A 27784-nucleotide genomic window follows, 5' to 3' on the forward strand; every position below is an offset into this window, starting at 1 on the left:
CTACTTGGACTGAGGTGAGAAATCTAGAGTAGGGGAGCGGTGTTTCTGGTTGATGCTCCCAGGCAGCTTTGAACTACATCCCCAGGAAGACTTCCTTTCCTTTTAAAGTTTTTTGGGTTTTTTTTCCCCCCGCATGGGAACAAGTGGTAAGCGAACAAAGAAAGACAGAAGGAAAAGTTACTTCCAGATGGCTCCCCATCTTGCTCTAATGCAGATTAAATAGAGAATATTCCAACATATCATTAGGCAAACATGAGTATTAATATCATTCATATTATAAATGGAACAGAATGAAAATTCAATCCAAATCTTGACTTAAATTTGGGGCTAGGGCCTCAGAGCCAGCAAACAGACAACTTACAGCACCCTGATTCTGAGCAAGTTGGCACCTCACGGTATCTGCGGTAAGCAGCAAGACCAGAATGCTCCTAGGCCTCTCCAGGGGTGGCCTCCTAAACTCTAGCTAGCAAACTACCCCTCGTGTGGCAAGAGCGGGTTCAAAGGGCTGCGTAACACTGTTATTCTGTCTTCTCCATCTCAGCCTACTTGTGTTGTTTCGACACCCAGAGCTTCTGAAGCTCCGCGCTGCAGCTCAGCGTCTCTCCCTATGCTGAGGAAAATGCCTCCTGCCCTCCTCCATGGGCTCGCAAGGACAACTTATCCCAACTAAGTGCCCAGTACTATGTTTCATGCATTGAGAAGACTTACAAATAAAGAGAAAGTCTGACGGTGGTCCATATCCTACAAAGTTACCTAAGTGCTGAGAACTCACCAAGTGGCCCCGGGGAGGGAGAAGGCTGAGAGGTAGGAAGAGAGTGCGCCAGGTTGGGCTAAAGGTCCTGAAGGTGGGAATTTCCATTCCCTCCTCTGGCTTCATCTCTTCCACTGCGAAGCCACACTGTCCCAAGGTGAGGGAGCTGGTTAAAAGTGCCCAGTGATCAGCTTGGAGCTTGGGGGCCCCCCAGCGCCACCACATTGCTTGTTCCCCACACCATCAAGGTCCCAGAAAGTCAGCATGCCAGTCAGTAAATGATCCAAGTTCCACCATGAATTTAAGATTAATAAGTCCAAGATCAAAGTACCCCGTTGTCCAATCAGCAGTGAGATCACATCCTTTCCATCTGTGAAGAGGGGCCATGTCTTCCACTTCCTGATAGGTGGCTATGGGTGTCCCTGAGCAGGCCCCAATGGGAACTCAGCTCAGTGGCCTTTTACAAATGGCCAGTTGCGCCTAAAGGCTGGACAGATGGTGAGGGGCCCCTGGGGTGAGCGATGGTCCAATGCCTTCAATGAAGTTGTTCCATTGGTCATAATCCTCCTTCAGGTCTAAAAAAAACAGGAAGGTTGGGTAAATCGTTATAAGGTTAGAGCAAAGTACCTACCATGGACTTCGTGGAACATTCTAGAGAGAGGAACACCTGGGATACTAAAAGGACTGGTCACAGTGGTTGTGAAGGCGGTAGCAGTAATAACTATTAGGTTGATGCAAAGGTAACTGCGGTTTTTGCAATTATTTTTAACCTTTTAAACTGCAATTACTTTTGCACCAACCTAATACTATTCATTCAGTGTCTTTATAAATGTGCTTTATAAATCACTTGCTTAATCCACATTAACTCAATGATAACAACAACAAAAAGTAATATTTATTGAAGGGGTAATTCATTCTAGGAGCTGTGCTAAACATGTACTGTTTCATTTAATTTTCATAATATCCCTCTGAGCTAAGTACTGTTATTAACCCTATTTTACAGTTGAGGAAACTGAGGCTCAAAGAAGCTATCTGATTCGCCCAAGGTCATTACAGCTGGTAAGAGGCAGAGAGAGAATTCAAACCTTGGTCAGAAAGGATGAGAAACTGGAAAGCCTACTTCCAGGCTCAGGGATGCTGCTGAGCAAGACGAGGCCCTCCGCACGCCAGCCAGTGGATGCAAATCCAGGGCCACCTCAGTGAAGGGCAGAAGTAGTGGCTACATCATGAAGCAGCATAACACCGGGGATGATTCAAGAGAGGGCCCTGGGATCATGGGCAGATGGGTCTAACCATCTGCCATTCTGACTGGTAAGAACAGTCAGGAAGGGTCCAAGGCCTCAGGCCGAGGGAGTAGAGCACAGCTGAGCAGGCAAATGGGGTCCTTGTTGAAAACAAAGAAAACCTGGGACAGAAGGCAGGGACCACTCTCCCACACCTGAGGATCCCAGTGCCCTGCTAAGAACCTGGCATGGAATAGGTCCTCGACAAATAAATGCTACATATGCATTAATTCAAAAAGCACTGAGCAGGCCCACAGTGTGTCCCAGTGTGTTCTTGGTGCTAAAAGGATATCCACAAACAAACAGACATCCCCATCCTCACAGAGCTCACAACCTAGTCAGCAGAGGTAACAATAAACATAACACACTATATAGAACATGAAAACGTGGTAAGTGCTATGGGGAAAAAAAAACAACAGAGCCAGATAAGAGAAGCAGTGGTGGTGGCTGGGGGAATGGGGATGAGGGGAGGTGGGGAACATACAATGTTTTAAAAAGGCTGGTCAGGTGGGCCTCACTGGAAAGGGCAAAGATTTGAGCCAAGACTTGAAAGAGGTGGGAGTGAGCCACGGGACTTTGTAGGAAGAAAGTTCCAGGCAGTGGGAACAGCAGTGCAATGGCCTGAAGCCAAGCATGCCTGGAGTGTGGGAGGCCTGTGCAGCGAAAGTGAAGCAGGCCGGGGAAGAGCAGCAGGAGAGGTCAGGAGGGGCGGGAGGCCCTCATCACATAGGCCCAGTGGGACAATGGGCGTCGGCTGTGACACTCAGAGAAATGGGGAGTCACTGGAGGAGTCTGAGCAGAGGGCAGACAAGAGCTGACTTACTTTCTAACAGGATCACTCTGGCTGTACTGTTAAGGAAAGACTGTGCACAAGCATTTAAGATCTTGCTTCTCGGCACTGTCATCAGTTTGGCTCAAATAAATTCTTATAAAAATTCTAAAAGAAAAAAAAAAGACTGTAGGAAGGCAGGGGTGGGAGTAGGGAGATCACTTAGGAAACTAATACAGTAATTTAGGTGACAGATGACGTGGACACGGTGGTAGCTGTGAGGTGATGACAAGTGATTAGAATCCATATGTACTTTGAAGGTAGAGCCAATAGGATACTCTGAGGGACTGATGGGAGGTGTAAGAGAAGAGACGCGAAGGACAACTCTGGCTTGAGCAACCAGAAGGATGGAGTTACTACTAGTTGAGAAGGGAAAGACTGCTGTTGAAATCAGTTTTGCTTGTGATGTCTATTAGATATTGAGTTGTGGGTTATATAGATCTGGTGTTCATGGCAGAAATCAAACTGGAGCTATAAACCGGGGAGTTGTCAGCATGGAGATGGTATGTGAAGCCATGAGACCAGATGACATGAGGGCCTACAGATACAGCAGAGGTCCAAGCACTGAGCCTTGGAAGCAGCAAAGCAGACCGAGGAGGAGCAGATGCTGGGATAGGAGAAGAGCCCCAGTGTGGTATCTGGGACCCCTGTCTTTACAGGGTTTCACAGAGGACGGCATCATCTATTCTGTCAGAAGCTGCTGAGAGTCCCAGTGAGAAGAGGAACAAGAATTGACCATTGGATTGAGCACTTTGAAGGTCAAGGTCACTGGTGACCTTGACAAAAGGAGTTTTCATGGAGAACTGGGATGCAAAAGCCTGACTGGAGGGGATTTAAGAGTGAACAGGAAGATAAAAATCAGAGAAAGTAAAGATAGCCATTCATTTGAGGAGTTTTGCTGTTTTGGGCAACAGGAAAATGGGGTGGTAACTGATAGAGTTAAAAGATATTGTTTAAGAGAAATTTCAGCATGAAATGAGCCAGTAGAGAGGGAAAAACTGATGACCTAAGGTAAAGAGAAAAGAATTGCTGGCACCACCATCTGGAGCAGACCAAAAGGGATGAAATCTAGTGTGTAGGTGGAGGGGCTGGCCTGAGTTAGATAGCTCAGTAGGAAACTCTAGGAACCAGACAGAAAGCTGAGTATATGCACGAAGGCAGGCTGATGGAGTGTTGGGACTCTGAGGAAAAACTGACTGCTTCCTTTTTCTTGGTGAAGTGGGAGGCAAAGTTAACCAGGCGAGAGACAGGATAGAGGTGTTAGAGGTTTGAAGAGAAAGGAGAAAGTGTGACAGTCTTCCAGGAGAGTGGAAGAGAGGCAGAATAGGTAAAGACGGGAGCTGCATGTACTTAGTATGAAAGAAGCACCAATATTCTCAGTGGAAGATAATATGCTTGTCTGCAGAATATGTGCTCTCAGAGGTATTTTTTAGGAGGGGTGAGAGGTTCAGCCGAGCTACCTACAACCTATTTTAGTGTCCCACGTGACAATGTACTGTGTGGCCATCAAAAAGCTTTTCTCTCTTTGCAAAGCTAGTTAGTTAACCCAAGCAGAGAGCCTCTGCCTTTTTTCGGACTTTGCCCTATCTCTTATCTCTTGGATATTGCAAGAGCCTTCTACCTGGGCTCTCTGCCTTGCATCTTGCCCCATCTCACCCATCCTCCAAGTAGCCAGAATGCAAACACAAGTCTAATCATGACATTCTTCTGCTGAGAACCCACCAGGGACTCTCACAGCCCATGGAATAATTTCAAACTTATTTCAGCAAATACACGGGCTTCTAGATCTGGCTTCTGCCCATTTTTCTACCTCCATCTTCTAACAATTCACTATCCTAAACTCCAGATACACTAACTAGTTTCTCAGAACTGACCAGGCCCACACAAGCCTCTGTGCCTTCTGTCTAGAAGACCCTTGCCCTTCCTTGCCTGGTGAACCCTACTCGTCTGTTAAGAATAAAGACAAGCATCACGTTGTCTAGGCGGCCTCCTATCCTGGAGGTCCTTCCCTTCCGGTCTGAGTTCTGGGCCTGTCCTCTGTCTCCCAGACTGAGTGCTTCCCGTGGTCATCAGTCACCTTCAGAACAGTAGAGCAATTAGCACCTGGGCTTTGGAATCAGACAGCCAGGGCTGCATTCTGGCTTTGCCACTTACTGCCCAGATAACCGTGAACAAATTATTTAGATGCTCTAAGGTTCAGTATCCTCATCTGCAAAATGGGAGTTAGTAACAAAAGTACCTACTGGAAAAGGCCGTTTTCAGGATTCCACATGACAATGCATCTAAAGTACTTAGCAGCAGGCCTGGCATAAAGCAAGCCCTCGACGCTCTTCCTACAGTCTAAGACTCTGCTGCCTTCCCTCTGCTCTTCTGCGTGTCTCCAGTAATGGGCACCTGAGCTCAACAGACATTGCGACTAACGGGAGCCCAATCATGCCATGGTGGGCTCCCCAGTCGTCTTTAGCTCTCACCTAATGATTCGGTGCCTAAGAGGAAACAGAGAAACTGGGCTGAGGACCGTGTAGTCAGGCTCCTTTAAAGTCTGGAGACATGGACCTATTCCTCTCCTACCGGGTGATAAGAATGATGCCCTAAGGTCTCTATTCACCCTAAAGTCTATAATAATGGGCTGGAATAATGGCTCATGATAAACAAGATGCAATGAACAGGCATAAATAAAAAAATGCAAATTTAGGGCCAGCCCGGTGGCTCAGGCGGTTAGAGCTCCATGCCGGTTCAACTCCTCGACTCCCACAAGGGATGGTGGGCTCTGCCCTCTGCAACTAAGATTGAACACGGCACCTTGAGCTGAGCTGCCTCCCGGATGGCTCAGTTGGTTGGAGCGCGGGCTCTCAACCACAAAGTTGCCAGTTCAATTCCTTGAGTCCCGCAGGGGATGGTGGGCAGCGCCCCCTGCAACTAGAAAACAGCAATTGGACCTGGAGCTGAGCTGCGCCCTCCACAACTAAGATTGAAAAGACAACAACTTGACTTGGAAAAAAGTCCTGGAAGTACACACTGTTCCCCAATCAAGTCCTGTTCCCCTTCCCCAATAAAATCTTACAAAAAAAAAAAAAATCTATTAAAAAAATGTAAATTTAGGTTAAATAAGTCAATACATTCCTAATAGGACAGATTTGTTTAAAAAGCAAACTCAACCCAAACCAAGTTTGTTAGGCACTTGCAGGCAATGGTAATGCACCCAGGTCATCCAACTAGAAGTCTAGTGTCCAGAGCATGGAGGCGACGTCCTACTGTACCAGCCAATGATCAGCCCATATCTAGCAAGTCGTGTTCGAGTCAGGGCATCGCACATTAAAAGGTACAGCGACCAGCAGTGCATCCAAAGATGATAATAAATGGCAACATGGGAAACTAAGGGGAACGTGGACGTACCACGGACATTCAGCTAAACGGACGCTCAGACAGCACCCTATAGATGACTTCCAGTATCTGAAGAGCTGCCATGTGCAAGGGGCCTGAGGCTTCTCTGGGTAGCTCTTGAGGGGCTAACCCAGGCAAGTCGGGAGAGTTATACAGTATCAGATCTTGGTCTTAGGTTAGCGTGAGGTCAAACCTTAGAAATCCAGGCCAGCCTGGCTCCCTTCTGAAGGAAAGTGCCCTACACACCGCGCCTGCTGTGGGATCGGCCTCACGCAGACAATGGAAGCCTGCTCCATTCTGATCACGAGAGCTCCAGGCCTCGGCTGGGCAGTGGCCTCCAGTGTTTTGGCAGGTATGGGTGAGCTGGGACATTCAAGTTGTCTGTCTTGGGAATCTGGTCTAAGAAAGCCAAGAAAATGTGGCCGTGAGCAGTGGGAGCTGAAGATGAAAGGATGCCACAAGGGAGAGGGACCAAACCTAGAGTGGGCCACGCCGACTTAAGTTACGAAGAAGCAAGAACTAGGAATAAGCAGATGCTGTCAGCAAGAGAAAACACCACAGAGTAGAAAAAAGGAAAGTGCGGGCCAGAGCAAAGAGAACCAGAGATGTCACGAGAGGAAGAGAGGGAGAGACTGAGTCCATGACAGAGACAGACAGAGAAGGCGGTCCCGTGCACTACACCTTGGTTCCTGTTGCTTTTCACTTCCCACCTGGCAAGGTGTACTTTCATAAACAAACCCCCCTTTCCCTTGATGTAAAGTTGTGAATCTCTCTAGTCCTTGTAACCAAAAGAAGCGTAATTAGAATATCAGCTCTTAAAACCACTAAAGTCTCCAGTGGTGGCCAGGGCTGACCCTCACTCGTGGCAGTGCACGCTCCACGCTGCCTGACTGTGGGGCAGGGAAGACATGAGAGGAGATCGCCCACGGGTAGGAGGCGGGACCAACGACCTCCACAGGCCTTGCCACTCGGCTGGTCTGTGATTTATGATACTCGTCAGAATCCTGCCACGCTTTGTTTTTTTTAAAGCACTTCTACAAATTTAGCCCATTCATCATTATACCCTCCTCCACAACACAGATAAGGTAAGTGATAATGCGTTAGGACAGAGGTAGTGGAGGAGGGAGAGATGAATGTTGCATGTACAATGCGGAAACCGAGGCTCAGAGAAGTTAAATGATGCGGCCACGGTCAGTCAGGCAGTAAGAGCCAGAGTCAGGACCCTCCAACTTGCAGCTAAGTGTTCTTTCTATAACTCTAGGTGACCCCTTGTCATGCAGGGCGACAGGCAGGGTCTCTTCTGGGATATCTAGTCCTGCTCCCACATAAGAATGCAGGACATGGTGAGGCCAAAAGGGAACACCCACGGAGCCATAGGTAGGGGAGTCATACCACTATATTCTCGCTGGCGACTGGGTTGGAGACACAGGAAGCAGGAGCCACACTATCCGCAACCTGCTGTCCACTTCTCTCTGCCAACCAACCTCACTTGCTAGCTGCAATCCGCTGTGTTAACTGCAGTCCGCTCTTGCTATCTCAGTCACCATCTTCTTACTAGCCCCCATTTGCTGCTAGCGTAGCCACGACAGTTACATTAGTGACTAATGGCTCACTGGTTACAGTTGACGGCCAACTAGCCACAACTGATGGCCATCCAATCACAGTCGATGGCCATTGACTACCCGAGCCAGCCCCTTTCCACGTGAGGCCGAGAGCCTGGAAACTGCACTCCTGGCTCTGTCCCCACACCCCTTCATTCAAGTATGCCTTCTGCCATAAATCTCCCTGATCTGAGACGTGTCAGTACGGACCATTGTGCATGGAAATCTAAGGCAGCCCACAGCTGCCCCACAAGCTCCAGTTCTCTCCTTACCAAGGTGCTTCTGCAGGAAGGCCAACATGGCCCGCACCACAATCTCCTGGCCTTCATAGGGGTCCAAGCTCCCACAGGTTTGAGAGGAGAAAAGTTTACCGATCCATTGACCAGCCACAAAGGCAAAGTCACTTTGACTCCGATGAACAGAACCCCTAGAGGAAAAGAAAAACAAGTAACTGGTAGGGGTCTGGAGGCCGGGGCACACAAGTATTTGGTAAGCACCTGTTATGTGCAAGGTACTTGACATGGATTACCTCAGTTTTCCCAATCTTGTAAGGGAAGTGTTTTCCCTTGGACAGAATCAGAGGAGAGAAATGATCTGCCCAAGGTCACACATCTAGTCAGGGAGGGAGTTAGGATTTCAACACAGGTGTGCCTGCCTTCCAAGCTGCCTCAACTCCTAGATCACGATGATGCCAGTGCGGGAAAAGCTGAGTTAGCCGGCGTGGGGACAGGGGCAAGGAAGCGAGGTCTGCGGCACCTGCCATTCATTCCTATGTCATCATAAACCGTGACACCATGGCTTTCACCCAGTGACTTTCAAATACTCACAAAACACATCAGCTCCTTTCTTCAGAACTGTGCCACCAAGTAAATAAGAAAAAGGAATCACCTGCCTTTATTTAAGTAATCAGAAAAGTGAGGCCAAGGGCTTATAAAAGAAGATTTCTGGGTTAGAATTTAAGTCCTTTGACATCAAATACATTTAATTCAAAGGTGAAATTCTCACTATTTTGGGTTAATTTTGGGCTAAATTACTTATAACTAAAGTTACTAGTCAATTCAATGAGGAAAGGAAAATCTAAATGCTAAACTTTGCTTGACAGCATGCAAAAATAAATGGATTTTAAAATATGTATCATTTAAGGCACATGAAAAAGTATAAAGAATATAATGGATACTTGAGGGTCCAGCACTCAGTTTAAAAATATCATGAAAAAAAAAAAAAATCATGCATTACCAATAGTTAAAACCCACTGTGTACCCCTTCCCAAATGTTCTCACCTCCCTTCCTTCCAGGGGTCACAATTATCCTGAGTCTGACTGGCTTGGGGAAACTTGCAAGCAGTCTCCTGCTGCCATGAAACCAAAATGAAAGGAGAGGGCCTTGGCCCCGAGAAGAGAACAGGGCCAAGATGAGGAAGGGACGAAGCTGCTAAAACTGAGTGGACCCCTCACCTTCAACTACGTGAGCGGTTCCAAGGGTCCTTGGCATGCAGTTACTCATTGTTTTGCTGAAATAGGACCTAGGTCCCGTGAAGCATGTGTGTTGTTGGGCTCGGATGTAGGACAGGAGCAAATCAGAGACTTGTCAGTGAGACCTCAGCCCTGCACCTGGAGCTCTAGGCCACTTCCTATGCACAATACATTTCTTAGTCCCTCAAAGATTTTCTGTGAAAAAATGGCTTCTGAAAGAAAACTATGAGATGTGCTGGCGATGGAAGTAAAGAGCATGTGGTTTCTCTCAGCCAGAATACAGCTGGTTTATGGAGGATACCTGAATTTAGGTACCAATGAAGGTCTCTGAAAATCTATGCCGTGAATGTCCACCACTCCTTAAAATACCCAATAAAATTGCCAAATGAGGTGAGAGGTTTCTGGAGTCCACCCAGACCTATATGTCTTCCTCCCCAATGCACAATCGCGTAACAGCCCTTTTCCAGAAAGCAACAGATAAATCCTGTCACAAAGTCATATAAACTACTGGGGGGGAAATCCACTGTATATGGAGCTAAGTGGAGAAAAACAAATATGAAATTCTAAAGGAATTAAGATTTTGAAATTCAGGTGTTCTATTAATAGGGAGAATGTCTGGATAATTCAAGAGTAGTTAAAGGTAATTAAGAGCAATTACTCACAGGACAGTTATGATCCTGGATTGTTCATGCCGGGCGCATATCTTCTTCATCAAGCTGACACTCTCCATTGTCTGGAATTTCTCAGCATTGATGAAGAATACAGGGCCTCGGGCCTTTGGGTAAAAGTCACGCTCCAGAGGAAACATCCAAGCATCCAGAGCCACAGCACACCTGGAACAGAACCAGACATTTGAAACTACCACGGAGAAACAGAGGCAAGGGCAGCTATGGCAACGGGGGAAGACGTAGAGTTCTTCCCTTCACTGCGGTGGAGGCTCAGAAAGCCAGGAAGGGGGTACTAGGGCCCACACCTTTCAGTTAGGATCTTGGATGGAGATCACTTTTACCTATGGCCAAAGATCATTCTAGATTTTAAACTCACTGAAAGCATGGATCAGACCTTCTCCTTCCCCTGGATCTACTCTCAAGCAGCTGACTTCAGTTACACAGAATGGCACTTCATTCGTTTAATCATTCATTCATTCAACATTTATTGAGTACCTATGTGCTTAGCCCTGTGCTCTGGACATAGAGATAAATGACAGTTCTTGCTCTCAAGTCTAGAAGGAGACAGAACAGACAAGGTACCAAAGTATAGCTTAGCACCCTAATTACACAAGTTGCTGTGTAAGCCCAAAGCATACATGGCAAGAAGGACCTGGCTAGTTTGTTGAACTGTAATCTCTGATACGGCAACACTAAGGCCCTAAGATAAGCCTCTCCTTGCCCCAAATGTTCCTCCAGTTTTCTCCATCTCAGTGAAGGACCATCATCGTCCACTCAAATGATGAATACACAAGGGAAAAACCTTGATTCCTCTCTCTCCTTCACCTCATACATGACGTAGTCCTGATAATTCTAAAACATATCCTGGCTCCCTTCAATTCTCCTCCCCACTATCTCCATTTTAATGCAAATCCATCCATCACCTCTCACCTTGACTCTGAAATAGCCTCCCTCTAAGCTCCTTGTTTTCAGTCTGGTCCTACTACAATCCACTCTTCCCACAGCAGCCTGAGGGATGTTTTTAAATGTAGGTAAGATTTTTCTCTCCTTAAAATCCTTCAGTGGTTTCCCTTTGTACTTAGAATAAAATTTAACTACCTTATTCTGCCCCAAGGGCCCTGTGATCTGGCTCCTGTTTATCTCTCTGACCACATCTTTAATCTCTTCCGCCTCACTCACTATGTTCTTCCCCCACTGACATCATAAACTTCTTTCCACCTCAGGGCCTTTGCATTAGCTCTCCCCTCTGCCTAGAATGACCTTCCCTTAGATCTTCAGATGGCTGGCTTCTTTACTTTTCCAGTCTTGGCTTATGCCACTGTCTCAAAGAAGCCTCCAGATACTCTGGCATATCAGCCTATTCTATTTTCTTCATTGCACGTGAGTGCTGGGGATTGGGTTACCCGTTAGCTTGTTTACGAATCTGTTTCCTCCCACAATAACATAATTCCATGAAATCAGAGACCTTCCTTGTTTCCTGTTCACCACTGAATCCCCAGCCTCCCAAACTGCGCCCAGAACATCATACTTGTACAACAAATACTTGGTGAATGAGTGAACGCTGTGTGGAGCTAACAGCAGCATCGCTGGGAAACTCACCGAAATTGGGTCTCCTTGGCCAAGGCCAGAACAGCTGTGGCCCCTCCAAACGAATGGCCCATCACGGCCACGCAGCTCATATCAATGCTGCCCTGAGGAAAGCGGAGAACTTGATCGAGTCAGAAACACAGACTTGCTTCTTCAGGAACAAGGGGAAGAAACAGTGAGACAACGACACAGACGCACAATTCAGTGGGTGAGGTTCCCCTCACTCACTATTATGAACTTCCGGACCACTGGAGAGCAGTCTGTCAGGCCACCCCTGGACTGAACAGTCTTCTGTAGGCAGGAATTCTGAAAACCATGTTTTTCATCTTTATTTTTGTAATCTTACCACCTACAACACCTGGATATTCAAGGATCGATGGATGCATGAATAGATACAAGTGATGTGACCCCACACTGACCCATCAGTCTACGAGCACATAAAGAGTCAAGAACTCTCTCCATCCTCTAGATACCCGTCTTAAAACCAGTCCAATGGGATGACACACTCTCCAACTCAAGGGCAGAAAGGGGGAGTTCCTGCGGCCCGTGCACTCTGCTTAGAAGGAAGGCCTGCTTGTACAGAAACCAACTTAGGTCCTACTTCCTCCCGACTTCTGTCCCGACTATGACCCAGCAGAGAGTGAGTGTGCTCGCTCTATTTCTGGTTGTCCCTAGAAGCCTTCGGGCCATGGTTATATAAAAAGCCACTGCAGCTGCCTGCTCAGGGACTCGGGCAATCTCTCTAGGCTTTGCTGCCCAGCCTCCACCCTGAACCCTTGCTCGCCCCAATTTCCATCCCAGTGCTTGGTATCTAAATTCCCCCTCTCCCCTCATCAGTGTCTCCAGATCAGCAAAGCGGCTGGTGACCTCTTTGGGTATTTTTTCTGGTAATATATTCATATAACCTAAAGCCAGGAATACACAGAGAAATCTCCCACTTATCACAATCCCTTTCCACACAGCTGCCCACTCTCTGCCCCCAAACAGGTAAGTTTCTTATGTGTCTTTGCAGAACTCATTTATACATACACAGGTAACCACGAGTATATACTTGCCTCCCCTTTTACACAAGTCATATTGTATCTTATCTTTCTGCATACTATTAGTACATAAAGAGTTTCCTTATCTTTTTTTACAGCTACATTTGATTTCGCCATAGTACAGACAGCTAGTGATCACCAAATCTGTTTCCCTCTTCCTGGACACAGCTAGACGCTATTTCCCAGCAGTTAGGTGTGGCCCTGTGACTGCGTTCTAGCCAACAGAATGTGAGTGAAAGTGACATCTCCACTTCCAGGACTGCTCCACACAAACCTTTCCTACAAACCTCCAAGCCCTTTCCCATTCCTGGCTTAATGTACACAGTGAAGTTGGGTTTCACAGGTAGAAGAGGGCAGAGCTGTAAGACAAAAGGAGTCACCCCTTGTGCAGGAGCACCCATTTTGGACTTTATGTGGGAGAGAAATAAATTTCTATTGTGTTAAGCCAATGAGATTTGGGACTTACGTGTTATAGCAATTAGCATCACCCAAACGAATACATCCATTGTTCCCTAATCTATTAAACTAGTTTCCTTATTGGTGAACATTCAGGATACTACCTATCAATCTGTTGCTAGTACAAGCAACACTGGAATGAATAACCTTGTATGTACATCATGCTGCATGTGTGCAGATATGTGTAGAACAAATGCCCGGAACTGCAAACTGCTGGGTCAAGGAATACGAGAATCTGTACTGTCAATAGCTATTGCCAAACTGCCCTGCATGGGGTAATCTGTACTCTCACCGGCAACGTAGGAAAGTATCTACTTCCCCACAGCTTTGCCACCAGAATGAGTAATCAATTTTCAGATCTTACTCAATCTCATAGGTGAAAATATACTTAGCTTTTCAAATTCTGAATTTCTCCAAAAGGCCGCCTCTTAACTAACCCATCAGGCTCACAGGCCTGCAGCGCAGTGCCTGGGCGCCCTGCTTAGCTGGTTGATAGACACACACCAGATAGTTGGTAAAGCACTCTAGATTTCAGGTTCTGCCTTATCTACTGGCCATCCAGGCAGCTGCTTCTCCCTGGAAGGCCAGAGCCTTCAAAAGATACTTTTTAAAGAGGCTTTGGGATCCAAGAGCTCCAATTTAAAATTTAACTCTACTACCTACTTAGCTGTGTGACCTTGAGTAGACACTTAGCCTCTTTGACCTTTGGTTTCTTTCTATGTAAAGAAACCTCACTGCGTAGGTTTGTGTAGGAACTCTTACACATAAAGCAATAATTGTTATTTTATATATATTTGCTAAGTGAAGAAAAAGGCCATAAAACAGCTTGTATTAAATAACATTATTGTTTTTAAAATATATATACATATATAATAAGCATTTTAAAAGAACTGAAAGATAAACATCAAAATGTCAACAAAATTCTCTTTTTTCTTCATGCTTTTGCGTGATTTCTTAGTTCTCTAAATAGAGCCTGAGTTCCTTTTGAAATGAGGGAGGAAAAGACTGGGTGAGGAAAGAAAATGTACCTAATAGGCACCAAACTGCCAGAGAAGTTTCTATCCTCCTGGGGGTTCTTGGGATTTCCTCAAAGGAAGGAATTAGGATGCAGGAACACAGGTATTTTTGCTGCATGAGAGCCCTTCCTTCGGGGAAGGGATCATCTCTCCCCCATCCATGTGGCCCTGTGGGGTTATTACATCCTGGTGCTCAGGTTCCCCTGACCCAGAAGCAAGTGTGGAATCCAGGCAGGCCAGTCAGATTAGCCCATCCCTCTGGCACAGTAATTGGCCCAAAAGGGGCATGTGGCCCAACAGGGCCACAACCGTCCCAGATTAGTGGAAGCTAACATAGTCTCTGAGTTGAAATGTAGGTTTGGGCTGCCAGCAACCACCTTTTTTGCCTAATGGAGAGATTCTGGTGAGGATGAAGTCCACGTACACAGAATGGAGCTAAGCCAGAAGAAGGAAGAGGAGTGCCAGAGCTTTGATGGAATGTTCGAGACACTGGATCTAACTACAATGGCTTCCAGCCAGTCTGCCTTTGGTCTTCCTAGTTATTTGAGCCAATAAATTCTCTTTCAGTGTAAGCTAGTGAGTGAGGTAGGGTCTCATTATGTGTAACCAAGAGCTCCAGGCCATCCCAGTTGCTGTCATACCTTGAAGGTCATCAGATCCAACCCACCAGGTAAGATGTTGAGGACGGTCTTCCCAGCAGTGACCTGTTGCAGGATCCTCAACACCTGTGTACACTCGTTTACCCGCTGATGCACCTGCAACAGAGACAGTCCCTGTGGGAGCTGGGACACTGCACAAGCATCCAGCAAGAATCTCACTCCCCTACAGAGCCAAGGAAGAATGCAGGGACAGTTTGCTCACCCACATCTCAGCAAGCACTGCGGGCCCCTCATGCTGAGAAAGGCTCGGCTCCCTCTCAGCAACTCACCTAAGCACCACCTAACGGTACAATGGAGTCAGCCCTGCTGTTCCCTCTGCTTACCTACCCATGCGGTTGCAAGACCAAGTAAGACAAAGTATTTGAAAGTGTTTTGAAAACAAAAGGAAGTAAGGGTGATTTTATTAATATTATCAATCTAGCGCTGCATTCTACTTGCCCATTTATAGCTCACACCTATTGTTTTTGTATGCCTAGCACTTACCCACCCCACTTTTCCTGTTAACCCTGCCTTTGAGGATTACCCTCCACCCTGAAAAAAAAAAAAATCTAACAATGCATTTCTGGTGGGAACTTCCCCTTTTGGTACTTCTCCCCAGCCTAGGAGTCTCTCTCCAGGATTCTTCATACTGCAGCTTGGGGCAGGGGTAGGGGCCCAGGGGAGCAACCCCAAAACAGTCCTATTCTCTCAGATGGCGAGGTCAAACATGCAAGCTCAGAGTTATCCAGAGCTGTGGTTCTAACCTCATAAAGTAAGCCCGTCTGCAGATGAGACCCACCAGCAGAGGGAACAGAGATGCGAATGAAAAATCCCGAAGGCATCTGAATCTGCCTCCAGTGGTCTTGCCCTTCCTGCAGCCTACTGACATAAGCCAATCAACTCTCCTTTTTGCCTAACAAGCTGAAGTTGGGTTTCTGTCACTTGTAATTGTAAGATTCTTGATTAATTCCCTATTTCTCCCCACTAATGTGGCAAGGTCAAACTCACTGTGATTGAGATTTCAAGAGAGGTTAAAGTCTCCTTAGTGAGTATAGTACAGGGAGGACAGGCTTACTAACTATCTCTCCCCAACTGACACAAGCCTACCTGGCAATTCCGAACATGGAATTCCTTCTCCCCTTCCTCAACTCGACGGTAGGGGATCCATTCCTCTTCCAGCAACTCTGAGGTGGGCTGGTTATCCTCTGGAGCCTGCTTGCGGAAACAGGTGGTCGCAGCTGACCCATCCCTGAAATACACATGCCACCAGAGAGAACCCAGAAGACACTCTTGGGCTTATTTCTCCCCTTTACCAAATCCTCCTTTTCAGCCAAGACACTCTGGATCTCCTTTGGCTAATAGGGAAAAAGACCTGGGGGCATGCACAGGAGAGTAGGAAAAAACGTGGATTTTAGAGACTGACCTGGATTTAAACTCCAACTCAGCTGTGTCACTTTCAGCAAGTTATTTAACATCTTTTAACCTTGGTTGCCTCACCGTTACCATGGGTGTCATACCTGCCTTGCATGGTTGTTGTGAGGATTAGAAATAATGTATCAATAAGGGACTAGCGTATATCCGAACCCAACACAGACACCCAATCCACGATAGTTCACTATGACTGTCAGCCCTCACCTGTGCTCTGGTACAGCAACCACAAAGCCACGGGAGGCCAGTTCCATGCAGAAGGCAGAGTACAGCGTCCTGGAGATTCAGGAAGGAACAGAGAAAAGTGATCAGATGAGTGGCTCGCTCTTAGGGCCCATTCCAAGCACACGCTCTACTACTGGCCATCTCCAAAGATTGAATGGCGGAAGTTTCATGTGCAGCAGCCCTTCTCAAGGCTCTTTCTCCACCCAGAATGCCCTGCTCTCAACCAAGTCTCCTCCTCCAGGAAGCACGTGCAAACCAATCCATGCTGTTTGCCAGCCCCACACAAACACTGCCTCACGTCCTCCACACACCTCCCTCAGTAGTTTGACTACTACTCCAGCAACTGCATTTTGTCTCTATCTTGTGTGTCTCTGAATTAGTTGGTAAACACCTTGAGGAAAGGGACTCTGGCCATAATATGCAAATATGCATCTGTGATTTAGCATGTAGATTTGTTTGTCTGTCCTCCAACTTTCCAGGAAAAAAAGGAATATGATAGACACTGCTAACGGCCTACTCCAAATACCCTTTTCCCTTCCTCCTTAATCACAAGCGTCTGACTTTCAGCTGAAGACACTGAATGCCATCAAAATATGACATTTCCAAGCCTCCCCTGCAGCCAGATTTGTCCGTGTGATTAAGTTCTAGCCCAGCAATAGAAATATAATGCTACCCTCATAAAAGAAACAGATATAATTAATTTTAATAATATATTTGACCCAATGTAGCCAAAACATGATTATTTCAACATATAGTCAAAAATTTTTAATTTAGGTAATATTTTATTTTTTTAATCTCTCTCTATATATATGAAGTCTTTGAAATCCAGTGTGTATTTTATACTTACACCACATCTCAGTTGGGACCAGCCATATTTCATATTTATTGGACCAGCTAGAAGCTACCATAATGCACAGAGCAGCTCTGGTCAACTGAATGCAAGCAGCTGGGTTATATGGAACCTTCAGGAAATCGCCTTAAAAAGGAGAGTGCTCCCTTCCTGGAATGTGGACATAATGGCTAGAGCTAAAGCAGCCACGCTGGGTCATGAGATATGATCTTAGAAATGGAAGCCACCCGCAACACGGCAAGACTGATTACAAAAAAAGTCTGCTTCTCCGATAACTTTGTGGAAACCAGTGCTATCTACCTCTAGCTTTCTTTTGTCTGAGAAAGAAATACTCCTTATGTTGCTTAGGACACTATTATTTGGCATTTTTCTGTTAAACACAACTTCCCCAAATCCTAATTGATTCAGAAAGGTCAGTTTCTTAAGTTTCTTTTCACCTTCTCCCAATTCTCCCAGGGAGGCAATGATCAGACTTAAGAGCCCGAGAGATTTCTGATCCCTTCCCAGTTCAAACTTGCCTTCTAGCCTCATTTCCACATCTGTTTTCCACTTCCTGCTGTGGGTTATAGTTTTCTGAGTCCACACTTGGGCTCCTCTAGTGAATGCGAATTCTTTGTTTTGTTTATCTCTGTACGTCCCATCTTCCTCTCATGCCAAGAGGCTGGCACAGAGCAGGTGCTCAACAGATATTTTCTTACTGAATCTGAACCTAGCAAAACATAACCCTGTATTCATTCAATATATATTTACTGGCAAACAGCTACTTTCCAGGTACTGTCCTACGCACTGGGGGAGACAGAAGACAGATATGGTCTTTGCCTTAATGGAGCTTACAATCTAGTAGGAAAGACAGACATTAAAGAATAGCCACACAAATAGTTAATTCATTAAAGTTATGTTACAGATTGTCTTATGAAAGCACATTACTAGAAAACTTAACCTATAATGTAGGGGTCAGGATGGGTGTCCCTAAGAAAGTGACATCCAAATTGAGACCTTGAAAGTAATTTGGAATTAGCTAGGCAAAAGAGGGAGAGGGAGAAGACAAAAAGAGAGAAGTAGAGAGCAAATATCCCAGGCAAGGGGAACAGCCATAAAGCAGAACACAGATGAAAACCCTGAGGCAGAAAATAACACAGAAGCTTACGGAATTGAAAGGTCAGTTTGCCTGGAGAGCTGGATGGGGCAAGTAGCAAGAAATGAGGCTGGAAACTGTGTCTTGGATTTGCTTCCAGGTAAGACCATGAAAAGAGCTGAATTAAGTTCAAAAGGCTATTAAAACGATTTAAGTAGGGAAATGACATTCATTTATTCATTCATTCATTCATTCATTCATTCATTCATTCAACAAATATTTATTGAGCACCTCCTATCTGCCAGGCACTCTTCCAGATGCTAGAACAAGATCGTATTTGGTTTTAAAATAGATCTCCCTGGCTACAGTGTATAAAATGGTTTGGGGGTGGGAGGAGGCAAAAATAGATGCCTTTGATTTGTGAAACACTCTGGACACAAACTAGACTTACACATTGATGGACGAACACAGAGAATGTTCACAAGTTGAAATAGGAACATACATACTACAGTTATTAAGGTGTAGAAATCAGAATTCATGGGAAGAATTCCGACTGGATACTGATTTATAAAACTTAGGCCAGTCTCCTGAAGTCTGGTAAAAGAGATCTTACAGTTCCATCCCGTGTTCCTCCACGTGGAAACGAAGAGAACTGCATGTGTGTAGTACAGCTACTAGGTGCCAGGCTAACTGAATCCTCACAAACCACCCTGTGGGAGTAGCATCCCCATTTGACAGATGATGAAATCTAGGCTCAGAGGGTTCTACACCTGTCCCAAGCTCACACAGAGCACAGGTGGTATGGCTGAGATTTACAGGTGAGGCTTCAAGCTGCACGAGGTCAGGGCGTGAGTCTCTCATTCACTACGACGTCAGTGCCATAGGCAGAGTTATCCTTCAATATATATTGAGTCATGACTGACTATAAAGCTCAAGCTCCTTCTAATACTTCTGAACTGTTATATAAGAAGAGAGCTAAAGGTGTTTACATATATATATATATATATATATATATACACACACACACACACACACATATATATTTATATATGCTGGAACATGAGAAGCTAAGGATATGAAGCCTGCTGAAAATGAAAGTCTCCACCAGGTGAGAGGAGCTTGGGAAAGGCCTTTGAGAGAAGGTGGACTGCTACCATCTGGAGCAGATGGTAGATAAGACAGCTGGCAGGTGGAAATGTCGATTTCTCTGCCCTGTGAGAACATAACTCAGCAGCTGTCACCAGGCAAGGAATATGACAAGGTCTAAGGGAGAAAAGCTCTTACCTGAAGGCTCCCAGGCCATGGGAGAAGATGATCAAGGGATATCCAGAGTCCTTTGTCTTAAAGGGACCATTCCAGCTAACAGGCAGGCGACAAGACCCTAGCAGAGACATGGGCTATAGAATCTCTGGCTGCCCCAAAGGTGTAATCCCAAGGACAGCCTGGGCGTACACGTGGGTGGGAACACGTGTCCCTCCTGTCTTGAGGACCACCACGTGCCTCTGAGCAGCCCAGGGCAATCAATCACCTTTTCTTCCCTAGAAAGCATGAACACAATAGAAAACGAGAAGTACTGAACAACTAGGGGGTAAATTCCTGAGATGCCAAGGCAGTGGGTAGAGTTCCTAATGGTGGGCCTTTGGGGGAAGCGGATGATTCAATGTGACCCAGGAGAGGAGAGAGCTGGAGGGGACCTGCAGGAGACAGGAAGCTCCTTGGCAGTTGAGACTGTTCCTTTGATCTACACAACAGCTAGCACAGAGTGGGAATTATACATGTTGAATAAATGAGTAATAGCCACCACTTATGGAACACGTTCTATGCCCCAAGCACTGCACTAGAGCCTTCGCATACATCCCAGACTAGAAACCTGCAAAGATAGGTATTCAGGCAGGTTCCATAACTTGCCCAAGTCCTACAGCTAGTAAATGATAAAGTCTGGATTCAAATCCAGGACAGTCTAACTCTTTAACAAAAGCTCTTATTATTATAGAATTGTCTCACAACTTTCCACACCATGCTGGCTAATGAACGCCCCACTACAAAAGAACTGGACAACGCAAGCCATAAGACACTGTGTCTACCTGGGGATCTCCTAGAAACATAACCAAGAAGCTGGAAGGCATCAGGGGTGAGGCCAGCTCTTACCCACAGCCAGGTTGAACAGCAACCCGCCCCAGCGCTTATTAAACTGCAGGTAATTGGCCAGGCCAGTGCAGTACTCATAGCGGGGAATCCACAGCGGCTGCTCCACAGTCTCTTCTGTCTCCTGGCAGGGGTAGAAGAGTCGAAAGAAGCTCCCCTGTAAGAAAGAGAAGAGAGCAGCTGCTCAGAGCAAGAAGCCCAAGCACTGCTCGATTTCCCGACACACACACTCACCAGGTGTTCAGGGCACCAGCCAAGCACCAAAACAGGAAAACTTTAGCTTCAATTCATATACCTTTGACATTCAGAAAATCCAGAAAAAAGCAATTTTATTTTTACCCTACACATAAGTCTTCTGTTATTTCAAATATCCAACTACATTTTAAATTGTCTGGGAGGCACCAAAATATTTTCAGTGCTTGGGACATTGAAAGATTTAAATCAGGCACTGTGCCCAGGCCTGGAGGTGCCCCAGGAGAGATCAGCCCTCATGCCGAATGGGGTAGCGTCAGTGGGTTGGGAGTAGGTGAGAAGTTACCAGGAAGCGTGTGCTTCTCACAAGGGAGAGGGGAGTCCAAGGGCCAGCAGAAAAGGGCCTAAGAACTGAGAGAGGAAAAGTCTGGAACCAAAGCAGGAGGGGAAAATAAACAAAGGCAGGAGAGGAGGAAAAGGAGACTCTCTTCCTACCCAGGACGGGGAAGTCGAAGGCCAGTGGCACATGATCCACTGCCCTTCCTCTCATACACTCAGATTAGTATGAGATCTAACACCTTTCCAGGATCAGGCATCTGCTCTCAAGACAGGTGAGAGATCTGAGAGCTGCCTCTGAAGCCAGAGGCCCCCTTTCCTGCTAGCTGGAAAAAGAACCCATCACCTCTATCGAGAGGTTTCTCATTGGAAGGACGAAGGAAAAGGTCAGGGAAGACAGACCTTGCGACTCTATACCCGCATCCAGACCAGCTCTGACTCAGTTTCCCCCACCTGGAATTGCACCATCAGACTGGCTATCGAGAAGTCACAGTGCCGGCAAAAGCAGTGGAGGTGTGCAGGGATGGAGTTGGAGACACTTACCTGGAGGCCATGGCCCTCCATCACATCCCCGCAGCCCACGAGGTGGGGTCCTGTGAGAGGTGGAAAGCCCACGGACTGGTTGACCCCCATTTCATCACCAGTTGACTCGAATGACGACTTGGGCAGTGCTGACCTTGATGGCTGGAGGGTGGAACACAGAACAGCCTCTTGCTGGTTCCCTCTTAGCTTCCTGTTGCTTACACGTGTCCTCTGTCACCCGTCCACCCCTCCTTAATCACCCTATCTTTCCTGCCAGTGACTCATTCAATCTTCCACTTCATCTGCTGGACTGCACTGCTGCTGCCAAGGTTTAGGGGCTGCTTTTTTGTCTTTTGGGGGTGGGGGAGCAGTGAGGAGATGGTTGTGAAGGGCAGAGCTTCCATGCTCCTCAAAACCCACTAATAAGTGTTTATTCAGCACCTACTGGCCCCAGCACAGCAGTAACTGCTGTAGAGAATGGAACACAGACCTTGTCCGCATGAGGCAAAGAATAATGACTACTCAGACCTATTATTTATTCCATGTCAGCACTGAACTAAGATCTCTAGACACGTTACATCACTTCATTCTCTCAACATCCATCCGAGGACGGTTCTAGTAAGACCCTGTTTTAGAGATGAGGACATTAGGGCAGACAGAGGTTGAATAACTTTCCCAAAGCACACTGCTTCTAGGCGGCAAAATGCAGGTCCGTCCACCAGCCAGACCTGAGCTCTTAGCCCTTCCTGATCCTGCTCATGGAGAGACGGTTATGCAGCTGACCCTGGGACACCACGGGCTTGAACTGCACAGGTCCTTACACGTGGGTTTTGTTTCAATAAATATACAGTCGGCCCTCTGTACTTCTGGGTTTCTCATCCTCAGATTCAAACAACAGTGGATCAAAAAAGCATTTTCCATCCATGCTTGGGAATCCGCAGATGCGGAGGGCCGACTCTGTGCACTGTTCTTCGCCACTTTATATCAGGGACTTGAGCATAAGTGGACCTTGGTGGCCGTGGGGGGTCCTGGAACCAATTCCCTGAAGATACCAAGGCACAAGTATAGTTAAGTTTTGGGGAAATCAAAAAAGTTATGCATGGATTTCTGACCGGGTCAGAGCTTAGCAGCCCTAAACCCTGCATTGTTCAAGAGTCAACTGTATATGTATTTACAAAATCACTGACCTAAACTATTGACTATAAAGGTGGCACTAATGCTGGGCCTTGAAATGTGAGGAAGACGTAGAGATGGGGAAAAGGAGAAAAGCATTTCTAGACAGGACATAAGAGCAAAACAGGGCAGAGATAGGGAAGAGTATGATGGAGGCAGTAGATCAAACAGGAGCCTTCCACGTGGCAGGTGTGCAAGCTTCTGACTAGAAAACATTCCCGTAACCTGGCTGCTTCCCACATTGGGGCGGATGCCATTGCTCTCTGGCCCTCTTCAATCTCATCACTGTCAGCGCCATCACCATCATTCCACTTACTCTGTGTCAGGAACTACACTAAGTGCTTTCCATGTATTATTTAACTGAATCCTTTCAACAATCCTCTGAGATATGTGTTGTTATCTCATCTGTAAGATGAGGAAATGATGCTTGCTAAAGTCAGGTAATTTACCCAAGAACATACAGCAGAGCCAGAATTTGATCATGGGTAAAGTGGCTGCAACTGTGGAGAATGGGGTCAAACTTGTTGATATCCAATATCTCGATATCCATTCTATCTTGCCGTCCTACAAGGAGCTTGTGATTTGGGCGTGGCTCACTCCTCTCTAATCTCTAGAGTTGGGCCTAAGGTGACCTGAGCCAATCTGCCCTTGGTTTCCCCTGGTCAGTATTTCGATGAAGAGTGGGTACCTGACATAAGTTGGTCTAATCAGAGTAAAGCCTAGGACTTTGGTTTGATGGTTAAGGGTGGAAAAGTTCTTTCTTGTTTTGAACTAGAGTGATGTGCAGATGTGAAGCCTTGAACTGTTGCAGCTACTTTGCTACCTTGAGGGTGAAGCTACCCATGGAGGACGCAGAGCTGAGAGAATCAGACAAATGGAGCCCTAGATGTGAAGACATTAAGAATCTCTGGATTACACTATACCTGAAACCTGACCCACTCCTAGACTTTCTAGTTACATGAGTCAATAATAAATCCCCTTTTTTTGTTTAAACCAACTAAGTTTAGATTTCTGTTGCTTGAACCAAAAGCACCGAAACAGATACAGAGTCCCAAGCCTATACTTTTCATCATTACGTTATTCTGCTTTAAGACACTAGGATGGATCAGGGTTCAAGTCAAAGCATGTCTGGGCAAGAAGAGACCTCAGAGATCATTTCTGTCAATCCTCCCCACAATCATCTCCACCCTCCCTGCCAGCCCAGTACATACATGTGCTCTACTAATGAAGACATCAAGGTCCTAAGTGGTTAAATGCAGCTCAAGGTCACAAGCAGAACTATTAGTACTACACATAGATCTCCTGATTGCCAACTTTGGGGTCCAGTGGAAAACACCCAACAACCAATAATTCTAACATCATTCTATTTAACAATGGAATACATGATTTTCTTTCTACTAGCACAGATGTCTTCATTTTGTTTCTCTGAAGCCAATTCTAAAATAAACCCAATTCTTTTTAAGAAGCTAAGCCCCAGACGCAGTCTGTGGTCTGGTTAGCCAGAGTGAAGTTGCGTGTGTGCTTAGTCTCAGACCTTGCCCTTCGTTTCCCCTTCTCGTTAACTGCACACACACAGACCTACAGTGGTGGCACAAGACACATGACACTCACATGACAATGAAGCAGCTGAAAGTTCTAACTGCCATAAAAGAGGATCAAATAAAATACTGCAAGTGTTTTGAGAAAAAAAGACAGTTCCTTCAGTCTGGGAGTACAGGGCAGGAGAAGATGGGAAAAGTTGACTTTCAAGTAGAAGCACATGAGCAAAGCCATATGAGAAAGCACACGTGAGAAACCATGAGTAGTCAGTAACGGATGCCAGGTGAGAAAAGGAAGGTGTGACCAGATTTGGAGGGTAGCCGTCCCTCAAGCGCTAGGCTAAGGAGTTGGAATCTGCTCTGTGGATATGACTGAGATGAAGTCTGAAAAACCCCAGCTCCTTTGCTGCCTCGCTTTCTTAGCTTGGGCAAGTTATCGGATCTCGCTAAGCCTGACTCCTCATCTGTACAATGAGAAGACTATCCATCTTTATACAGTTGCTATGGAGATAAAATGAACTAATGCATTTAAAGCACCTAGTGTAGTAAGTGGCTCTTAGGAAGTATCCATGAAATATTTGCTGACTGAGTGAAAAGTGGAAACAGTAAGATTTGGCAACTGAGTGGATTTGGGAAGTCAAGGGAGAGAGAAGAACCAAAGACGAGTCAGGTTTCAGAAGTGGGTGACCCAAATGACAGCAGCTTCTTAGAGGAAGAAATTTTGGTCTTACCCCACATAGAGAATAGTGTTTGGGATGGGAATCAGGATGAATGGACTTAAAAACAGCTAAACAGAAGGAACTTTCTAGTCTGGGAGTCCTGGAAAGCACCTGGGAAGGTCATCAACTAAACTACGTTTGGAAATAAATAAAAACTAAAGAAGCTAATTGGCAAGAGTGAAGTTGACATGAAAATGAATCTGCATTTCCTGGCTTCCCATTGACTGACGCCCAAGTAGAAAGGGGAGATGGAGAAATCCAATCTGACTTGGCAAATTTTGCCTAAGAAACATTGACGCAGAACGTCCAGAATCATTTCTAATATATGTTATTGAATTTTCCAAGGAAATCAACCCTGGTAGCTCTACCTTCTTTTGCTCACCTGATCTACACAATTCATAACGGTGCCTGAATAGAAGACTCTCCGCCCTTCCAAACCTGCCCCACGAAATCTCTGGTCCTCTCTGAAGCTTTCCCAAGTCCTTCCAACCTTCCCTCCTCTCAACTCCAAGCACTGTCTGCATCCACCCCCTAGTAACCAATCACAGGCTGCCTTACGAAAGCTCTTAGGTAAGTTTAAGAGATATTTTTGTAGCTCTAGCTGTTTTCAATCAGTGACTTGCCTACAAGTGGTCCAAGCATAATCTAAGTCAGAGGTTCCTGAACTTATCATTGCAATCACTTGGGATACTTTTCAAAAAATGTAGATTTTAAGGCCCCCATTCCCAGAGGTCAGGTAATTTTTAAAAGCTTCCCAGGTGTTTCTGATCAGCAAGGTTTCAGAACCTCTGGTCCAGCTGGTATACAGGCGTTTTCTTTTATTCAGACATGTGTGCGTGCAACATTTACTGAGTGTTCCAGTCCACCATTTTCATATTAATGAAATGATAATGACCATGATTTCATCTGGCTTAATCCCCATGGCGGCCTGAAGTATATTCCTGCCAATCACTAGGCATAATGTAGTGCCCTGCATATAACAGAGGTCTTAATTATCAATTTATCCAATAAATGCTATTTAATTTTTTACAGAGTTATGCCTATGTCTTCAAATATACTACAAAGGTAAAGACTTCTTTAAGTGTTTTATACTTCTCTGCAGACCAAACCATCTTATCCTCAGGCTTTCCCCAGAGTGGAGACCCAGTAAATGTTCCCTTATTTGGCTCTGATTTAAACTTTCTCAATTCTTTAATCTGTCTTTTTGATCCAAAAATAAGACTATATGGTATAGTGGGGAAAGAAAGGCTTTGGCAAAGTCTGAATCCATCTTTGCCACTTAATGGGTGATCTTGAGCAAGTTCCTTACATTCTAAGCCTCTGATAATTTATCCACATGATAGAAATAGTAACAATCACTCATGAAGTTGTTGATGAGAATTAAATGAAATAATGTATGTAAAGCACCTGACATATAGGAGGCACCATAACCATCAATGGTAGCTCTACCTACCACTGTTATATTAACTAATTACATGACCTCTTTAAACCTAAGTTCCTTATATGTAAAATGGGGACATAAGTGAAATTTAAATAAGAAAATTGATATTGCCTAGAGCCTGGGATATTTTAAGTGCTCATAAAATGTTAGGAATTAATTGACAATGCTATGTTTCTCTTATATGCAGCCAAAGTCGCTTTCATTTTTCCTGGATTAAACTCTTTAGAAAAATGGATTCTTTCCTCCCAGCCTGTTCCAGCCTGAGACACCTTTACCAACACTACAGTTTACTAAACCAGCCCAGAAGAGCCCAGAGGAAATGGATGGGGCTTACACTGCAGCTGTCCCTCTCCTGCCGGGGCCTTTCCCGTGAGCAGAATCCGCTCTTCTGTCAGCTGTGCGGACTTTTCACCACCAGCTATTTCAGGACCGAGTCCAAGATAAGCACTTCTCTGGGGCTGCCTTCCAGGCAAAGCTCTCTGGAGACTTAAAGCTCATTAGTCTGACCTTTGGTCTCTGGAGGAAGTGAGGAAATATCATCCTGCTCTTAGAGAATGGAGACACCACGCACTCAGGGGACAGGCTTAAGCAACAAGGGGGCAGAGCTCGAAAAGGAGCCAAGAGAAGAGTGTTCCGGAGCATTAATAATTACAATAATCTCTCTCATCTGTAGCAGCTTTACAGTTTACAAAACACATATTCGCTTACTGGCTCCACCACACAGCCTCATTTTAAGACAGGGCAATTTTCATCTCCGTTTTGGAGATGAAGAACGTGAGTCCCAGAGAGGTTGTATGATTTGCCCAAGGTCACACAGCGAGTGAGCTGCAGAGTTGGACTAGAACCCGGGTCTGCTGACTTCAAGTACTGGGCTCTTCCGTGAATTGGGCAGGAGCAATGGCAACCCTCCGTCCACTAGCATGAACAGCGAAGGGAAGAGTGACGCACACAGGTGAGGCGCATGAAGTCCAGGTTTCAGAGAAGTGAAGCTGTGGGCTCAGGGTGGGGCTGTGGGGACTGGGCCCGAAGACGAGAGCGCCAGGAGCGAAGGTTTGAGGGGATACCATGGGGGATCCCAGAGGCGCCAGCAGTGAAAGTTTGAGAAGACAGTGGAAGAATTAAGGGTGTAGGTGGCTACTGGAGGCGTCTGAATAGGAAACAAAAAAGACGAAAGGTTAATGTGACGTTCCTGGGAAGAGAAGAGGAGCCCCAAACTGGGTCGAAGTATGAAAAAGTCTGCATACACCTCAGCTCAGAATAGGAATTTTCTCCTACCAAACTTACCCTGTCAGGTTGACCCCTCAGAAGTAGCCCGGACGGTCACCTCGACGGAAACGAGCAACCGCCCAAGAGTCCAGGGCCCTTTGGAAGTTGTAGTTTCTAGAACTCAACATCATTGCTTAAAAGCATTTCCC

At 45.9% G+C, this 27784-nt stretch overlaps 1 protein-coding gene across 5 annotated transcripts; it reads right to left on the reverse strand.

The window, feature by feature from the left end:
- Positions 1-177: 177 nt before the first annotated feature.
- Positions 178-27784, reverse strand: PAFAH2 (platelet activating factor acetylhydrolase 2). Of its 5 annotated transcripts, none has more exons than XM_088790583.1 (12): positions 27654-27700; positions 27318-27516; positions 21520-21660; positions 20452-20605; positions 19588-19684; positions 16361-16429; positions 15833-15974; positions 14729-14842; positions 11588-11679; positions 9983-10153; positions 8121-8275; positions 178-1326 (listed from the first exon to the last, which is right to left on the reverse strand). In XM_088790583.1, exons 2-12 carry the CDS (start codon positions 27330-27332, stop codon positions 1232-1234), a joined length of 1245 nt encoding a protein of 414 aa, XP_088646709.1. In that variant the 5' UTR covers positions 27333-27516; positions 27654-27700; the 3' UTR covers positions 178-1231. The 5 variants fall into 5 exon arrangements, with proteins under 5 accessions (XP_088646709.1, XP_088646711.1, XP_088646710.1 ...); XM_088790585.1 differs by having other exon boundaries at positions 26704-27516; positions 27654-27674; XM_088790584.1 differs by lacking the exon at positions 27318-27516 and having other exon boundaries at positions 27654-27784.

This window comes from Rhinolophus sinicus, chromosome 14, assembly GCF_057876585.1.
Source record: "Rhinolophus sinicus isolate RSI-liver-muscle chromosome 14, RSI-T2T, whole genome shotgun sequence".
NCBI lineage: Eukaryota > Metazoa > Chordata > Mammalia > Chiroptera > Rhinolophidae > Rhinolophus > Rhinolophus sinicus.